This window comes from Acipenser ruthenus, chromosome 37 (genome assembly GCF_902713425.1).
Source record: "Acipenser ruthenus chromosome 37, fAciRut3.2 maternal haplotype, whole genome shotgun sequence".
NCBI lineage: Eukaryota > Metazoa > Chordata > Actinopteri > Acipenseriformes > Acipenseridae > Acipenser > Acipenser ruthenus.
In genome coordinates this window covers 10,043,563-10,051,014 of record NC_081225.1, presented here as the reverse complement: position 1 = coordinate 10,051,014, position 7,452 = coordinate 10,043,563, and the positions used below count along the sequence as shown (strand labels likewise).

The 7,452-nt window shown below is 44.4% G+C and overlaps 1 protein-coding gene across 2 annotated transcripts; it reads right to left on the bottom strand.

Moving 5' to 3' along the window:
• Nucleotides 1-564: 564 nt before the first annotated feature.
• Nucleotides 565-6,765, bottom strand: LOC117962427 (E3 ubiquitin-protein ligase MARCHF5-like). 2 transcript variants are annotated; one of them, XM_059008592.1, is made up of 7 exons: nucleotides 6,679-6,765; nucleotides 5,423-5,550; nucleotides 4,426-4,628; nucleotides 3,999-4,129; nucleotides 2,685-2,868; nucleotides 2,238-2,410; nucleotides 565-1,517 (listed from the first exon to the last, which is right to left on the bottom strand). In XM_059008592.1, the coding sequence occupies exons 2-7, from the start codon at nucleotides 5,449-5,451 to the stop codon at nucleotides 1,341-1,343; spliced, it is 897 nt and encodes a 298-aa protein (XP_058864575.1). In that variant the 5' UTR covers nucleotides 5,452-5,550; nucleotides 6,679-6,765; the 3' UTR covers nucleotides 565-1,340. The 2 variants fall into 2 exon arrangements, with proteins under 2 accessions (XP_058864575.1, XP_058864576.1); XM_059008593.1 differs by having other exon boundaries at nucleotides 6,659-6,747.
• Between the last annotated feature and the right edge of the window lie 687 nt (nucleotides 6,766-7,452).

Below are 7,452 nucleotides of genomic sequence, written 5' to 3'. Positions count from 1 at the left end.
GTGCTATGTAGCACATACTTTGTCACCCACATGTCTGATTCAAGCAACTGCAGCTGGCGTAAGTGAATCTGTATCAATACAGACCCTGCGTCTCAGTCTGGGAGTCACCCTGTTAAAAACATTCAAGTTAAGAAAAACTTGGCTGCAACAGAAGATTCTTGTTGTCTTATAAAATATTGAAGAGAGTTTTACTGCCGACGTTCAGTGTGCTGTTTAGCTTTGCAAGACGTGATCCACATTTAAACAGGAGGATGTTTATAGACGGCACTCGCATTAAAATCTGCAAAGCAGGAAAAATGAAGTGAATTTTAAAAATTGCAAGAAGGAGGCCAACATCAGAATGATAGAGATATGGAAAAAAAAATACAAATGTGGCAAAAGATTTCTGGCTGTCGCTTGTATAAAATGCAAGCAAGATTCCCATATTCTAAACCCTTGTCCTTCCCACCGCAATACAATCCCGCTGAATGAACTCCACACCTGGATATCGAGCGGGTCTGACTGCATCGTGAATTCACCCGTCACGAACTAGACCCAAAACAAAATCACAGCAAAGAAAACGGCTATGGAACACCCAAAACTGAAATTTATTTCAGCTCTGTGTTTCAACAAAATATAGATATATATATACACACATGTTTTTAAAGAAGGGCAATATAAAGTTTACATTCTCTGACACCTATAGCTTTTGAGGTCTTCCCATTAGAGTGTAGCTATACTGATGCAAATTCCACGTGTTCATGGATCACCACCGTCCTATGCAAGCATTAAAAACTTTAAAAGTTAAAAAATAAACCTTGTGAAGAAGTGACACAGGCACTATAGTTGTGAGGACACCAAGTCCTTGCAATGCACACAGAGACAATCCCTCTCCTAATAGAACAGTGACCTTTGGTATCTTGGCTCCCCCTAGTGGTTACAGTGGGTAGTACATCCAGCTCACATCACCACTTTCTGTACGAAGCATCTTTCCAGACAGATAACTGTTGGATGCATACAGCTCTGCAGGGTATAAAAATCTAAGCCTGACTTACAGAAAGACAATCAGACAGGCAGAGACTCCACATGCACCCAGATTCGGATGCACCCAGCAACGCCTACGCTAAAGAACGTCCAACTTCCATTACAGGTGGATCAGCGGTTCTGTAGATGTCTGTAAAACTGTTGAGACACCCGTGTGGACAAATGGACTAACAGATGGGGGGGGGGGGGGACGACACATTCAAGTTAAAACTATGCCCAAAAAAAAAAAAAAATAAGTGGGTTAAATAAATACTGGTCTATTTGCAATGATTTCTATTGGCACAGACATCAGCTGGCAGGGTGGGGGGACAGCGCGGCTATTCGGTGCCGCTGTCCTCGTTCTCTCCCAGCTCCTCCTCCTCCTCCTGCCCCCCCCGCGCCCCTCCCTCTTTCTCGGAGTAGTTCAGGATGTGCCGGTTTGCCTGGATCAGGTACTGCTGCTGCTTGTAATAAACCTTCAGAGCTCCTTTGATAGCGATGAAGGCGATCCCACCCTGAAACAGAGACACACACAGAGGCGTTCAGCTGAGCACGACAAACAGAGAAAACACCAGAGCTTCTATTGACTTGTGTATTCATTCACACCGCAATGCTGTCTTATTGACTGGTACTTGATAATGTGCAGATTGCATATGGGGGAAAAAAAATCGTGTTTCGCTAATTAGCCTGTTAAAAGGTTTTTTAAAACCTGTTTAAGGGTGTTACAGCTATGGCCAAAGGTTCAGCATCACCCTATAGATATCAATTCATTTAGCTTGGGAAAGTCGAACGAAACCTGCTGAATAATGTTAACATATTGAATTGCACACCGCTTCGTAGTTTGCCTTCGCTTTGTATACTTCACCAAAAACTGACAAATGGAAAAATGTGACATTTCGAAATCCAACATGAAACACTGTACTACTATTATGGCTTCCGGTAGACTTATGCAATATAATTTTGTTGTTTCTTTGATTAAATAAAAGATCTAAACTATATTCATATATAGATTTTTTTATCATGTCTCAATCCTAAAATTCTAATTGATGCAAACCTTTTGGCCACAGCTGTACTTGTTAAACCCAAAGTACCCAGAGAGCTCTAGTTTTGACCTCTTTCAGGGAGTGCTGACCAGTGCTTTCAAATCTTTAACAGCTGTATTACTGGTCCCACTTTATTCTGTGTGTTTTAAACCCTGGGTCCCAGTCCTTTGAATCCTGGTTTTCCTCGCTCACCAGCACGGTGCGCTGCAGATTGGACGGCACTCTTCGGAAAAGGAGCCTCCCTACCAGGCTGGCGACGGAGGGGAAGACCAGGGCGCCGCACAGGGTGCGAGACACGGACAGGTGGTCGCTGGCATAGCCTCCGCCCACCTCGGCTGGGACCCGCGGCACAGGACGTCCGATACCTGCACAGACAGGACAACCCCCTCCGTCAATCACAACGCAGGGGGGCAGCTCAAAATAACCCCCTCTAGAAACCCAGTGAGGAAGACAACAAAAAATAAAACTACACAGCTTTTAAATTTGAGGCAGTGTGGAAGGCAGGCTTTTTTTGTTTTTCCCTCCTTTACTTTATCCTCTCTCCCCAATTCCCTTCATTCTTCCTCTCCTTCACCCGTCTGGGCTGATCCCCCTCCTTACTCCCCCTTTCAGCTTCCTCTCCCTCCCCGTTCTCCGTACCTGGCACGAGGCCGCTGAGCAGCTGCAGCTTGCCCGAGTGCTTCTGCCAGAGTCGCAGCAGGTAGTCCTCCCAGCGGATCATCTTGCCCAGGACCAGCATGACGGGGATGGTGGGGAGCCCCATGAGCAGAAAGAGGGGGTCAGCCCGCTCCATCACATCCAGACCCTTCTTGTGACCCACCACCTAGGGAGGAGAGAGGGGGGGGGGGGAGCGAGGCAGAGAGAGAGAGACAGAGAGGGGGGAGAGCGAGACAGAGAGAGAGCGAGGGGGGAGAGAGAGAGAGAGAGAGAGAAAGAGAGAGAGAGAAAGAGAGAGAGGGGAGCGAGACAGAGAGACAGAGACAGAGAGAGAGAGAGAGAGAGAGAGAGAGAGAGAGGGGGAGAGAGAGAGAGAGAGAGAGAGAAAGAGAGAGAGACAGAGAGGGGGGGAGCGAGACAGAGAGACAGAGACAGACAGAGAGAGAGAGATCGCTTTAGCAACTACGCTCAAACCAGCAAAGGCACTGCAGCTCAAGCTAAAGGTTTTGCATCATCCTCTATATAGAATTAACTACATTTTGCTTCATTATGTCAAATGCAACCTGCTGAAAAATGTTATGTGAACATATTGAATTACACACCGCTTTGTAGTTTCCCATATACTAAATGAAAAACTTGACAAATTGAAAATTTTGCAAAATGGTATCGAACACTTGCGATACCATTTTGTAGTTTCTTTGAATGCATGATGTTAAATAAAAGATCTAAATTATGTTCATTATGTTCAAGTGTCTCAATCCTAAAATTCTAGGTGATGCAAACCTTTTGGCCAGAGCTGTGCACTGAATACCAACACGGCAGAACAAACAGACTTCTGGTGCCAATCTAATACAAGGGTTCATAATTAAACTGCGTTCCCTGGTTCACCACAACCCATGAAGATCAGTGTCCTTTCTGCATCTTCAACAAGAAAAACAAGATCAAGTGTTTCAAGCCATCTAGTAATAATTTGAATGTGCCGTGGCCATGCCCTATATTTCCTATACATTTTGTTCCTGTAAAGCTAGTCATGGTAGTTTACCTCCATCCTTTAGACTACTTGGCACCACCCTCAGGTTCTCCAGTCATCTCAGCCAGTTTTGGTATATTCTTGAAATGTGCTCTGAATTGACTGACCACACTATCTCATCGCAGCATGAATAACTTCTAATGAAAAAGGTGTTTAACATCAAAACGCTGATATTCTTAATTCAGTCCTGCATCCCAGGACTGGGTGCAGGGTTAGGACACAGCAGCCATGCTTGAAGGTGATTCACCCCTGCCAGACCTGCTCACCTGCATTACAGTGACCGCTCCGTAGGTCACAGCTGACCAGTACACAGTGCCTACAACCACTCCGGCCGCTGCGAAGGGACTGATTCTGGACAGAGCTCGGTCCACTTGCTGGAGGAAGTACACCAACGGGCCTGGAGAGACCGAGGGAAAGGAAATTGATTCAGCTGTTTGTAGGCATGCTGGGTAAATCGCCCAGGTAAGCACTGTGGAACTCCATCATAGTTATACTGCAGGTGTTAAATGGGACCACTAGAGCTTCCAAGCAGCTCATGAACGGCAGCAGTGCTAAAACACTAAGCAATCAAAAAAGAGGTCTGTTTTTTGTTGAAATTTTTTTTAGACATGAGAATTATCAAACAAAGTGCATCCTCCCCTAGCGCCTCAGCATGGCAATTCAACGCAACGGCTAACCACGCTCCCTCGTTACCCAGTTTGGGGAAGACGATCCTGTACTCCGTCCCGCACTGCGGACAGCTGACCCCTCCGGCCCCGTTGCCTTTCTGCTTCTCGTCCAGCCAGCGCTGCAGACAGGCCTGGTGGATCCACTTGGTGCAGCCTTTACACCGGCAGGGGCTCACCCACTCTGCAACCAGGTCCTCACGCTCTGTAGCAAAACACACCCAGCAGTGCCTGGGCAGAGAGGGAGAGGGAGAGAGAGAGAGGGAGAGGGAGAGGGGGAGGGAGAGGGGGAGAGGGGGAGAGGGGGAGAGGGGGAGGGAGAGCGCAAGAGCGAGAGGAGAGAGCGAGAGCGAGAGAGGGAGAGAGAGAGAGGGGGAGAGAGAGAGAGGGAGAGGGAGAGAGCGAGAGAGCGAGAGGGAGAGGGGGAGAGAGAGAGAGCGAGAGAGAGCGGGGTCTGAGACTGGCACAGGCACAGACAGCAGCATCGCCTTGTTACAGGCACGCAGGTGACATCCATCCTCCCATTGCAACGGCTAGACAGGAGGTAACCCATTGCATTGATTCTGTCGAGGCGTCTAATTGTAAAACAAATACAGAATTTTGGACAAAAGACAAGGCTTTTTTTTTTTTGCATGGTACAGATTATGATCGGTAATATCCTTAAATCAAACAAACCACTAATCTGAACAGGAATTCACTAGAGCCTTAAGCCTTTCTCCTCTGGAGGCATGGGCTCCATTCTGCCGGTTCAGGGAGTTATTTCACAAGAATAGCCGTACTTGTGACTTCAAGATTATTCTTTGTAAGGTTGCAACTGCTTCAGATTCACGTTGACGTGTTGTGTTCCCCCTCCAATGAGCATCGCTGCTCTTCAGCTATCACTTCAGGGTGTGATCGGGGAACACAATGATGTAATGAGATGTCTGAAGGGTTAAGGAGAGTCAGTATTGAGGTATGGCGATGCTGAGGATTCAAGCAAACCACCCTGAAGCGAACAGAGTTTGGTTTGGTCAGAGGAGACTTACTTTTCTGAAGCCTCGTCGACAGAAGCCATGCTGAAGCGTGCGCGGTTCCCTGCCCTCCCTGCTTCTCATGGGATCTCCTGGACCGGAAACCAGGTGGCTCGCTGTCCTGGGACCAGCAGAGGGGATTCCTAAACACAGGGGGGGTCCAGTTACTTCAACGACTGCTATTGACACCCCACTTTGTTTACATTCCCCAAAGACACAAGCGCCTGCCTCCTTGAGCCCTGCTTCCCACTCTGTCACTCTGCATCCCCCCCTGCTCAACATGCAGCAGTGGGAGGTTATCAACATGAGGAGGGTTCAAAACGCCATTGCGCTATGCTGCAAATGAAGTCGAAGTAACATTAAGCTTGCTGGGGTACTGGTCAAAATCTTGCACTAGTCTTCTCTTCGATTGAAGTTATTTTCCTCAGTTTGGAGTACGTTTTGTAATTCAAACACACTCCAATATAGCCCCAGCTGTTCCAAAGCCTAGAATGTTCCTCAAACGCCTGCGCTGACGCACAGAGACCTCAGCAGCAAAAAACGCAGTCGCTAACACGAACACAGTTTACCTATGGTGGAATTTTAAATATTTACAAAGCCAATCGTAAAGTAGAAACTGTCTTTGCCCAATATATACACAGAACAGGCCATGATGTCAATACTGCTAATATACTAGCAATAATGGATTTTAAAGAATTGCGTTAACACCATTATATAAACACGCTCTAGAAGATGTCTCGTTGCTTTTTAAGTTTCATTTTGACGCAATATTTAAAATAAGTGTATGCTTATTTATATAATAATAATAATAATAATAATAATAATAATAATAATAATAATAATAATAATCACCCCCAAACCGTAAAGGAGATTAAATTCGCCATTGTTAGAAGCTTGTACAGCGCTACTTTATTTACCAAAGAAACATTATATTTGTATGTTCAATTGTATAAAATACTGTATTTATTTCAGTCGTCTTTAACTGTAAATACATCTTACAATCCCTTTCCCTCTAAAGTATTCGTAATATAAACAAAACAACATCTCCAGGCGCTGAAAACACCATAAAAGGCGAAATACAAACCAAAAAAAAAAAAGATTTCTCACAACCGGTAGTTACGAACAGTATTTCAAGTTGCAATGCTACTGCCTGCACATGAACGACAACGAAATGAAAACACAGCTCCGCATTTTACAGTCTTTAAGGCTTTGTGCGTGTGTGTTATAAATGAATTAAGCTTTTTACAGTACTTGCTTTCTTTTTCTCTCACTTTTCAGTTTGATTCCGACAGCGAGTGTCGAGTCTTGTGTCGATTCGACTTCCTTTTACTCCGGGTCCCCTTCCTGTTCTTTCTTAAAGGGGCAGATACCTTATAATCCCGTACAATTGAATCTTAAGAAAATACTGATGAAAACACTGAGAGAGAAAAAAAACACAAAATATTAAAATAAAAAAATAGAATGTAAAATCAAAACAGAATTCATGCCTGCATGCAATCCCTAAGTGTCACAGAGGTCAAAAAAATATTTGTGGTCAAATTTAAATACAGTCTGATTGAATAAACAAGAAGATTATTATTAATTTCTTAGCAGACGCCCTTATCCAGGGCGACTTACAATTGTTACAAGATCTCACATTATACACATTATACAGATATCACATTATTTTTTTTACATACAATTGCCCATTTATACAGTTGGGTTTTTACTGGAGCAATCTAGGTGTAAAGTACCTTGCTCAAGGGTACAGCAGCAGTGTCCCCCACCTGGGATTGAACCCACGACCCTCCGGTCAAGAGTCCAGTGCCCTCACCACTACTCCACACTGCAATAGCAACATGTGTGCTGCAATTATTATTATTATTATTATTATTATTATTATTATTATTATTATTATTATTATTATTATTATTATTATTATTATTATTATTATTATTATTATTATTATTATTATTTATTTCTTAGCAGACGCCCTTATCCAGGGCGACTTACAATCGTAAGCAAATACATTTCAAGTGTTACAATACAAGTAATACAATAAGAGC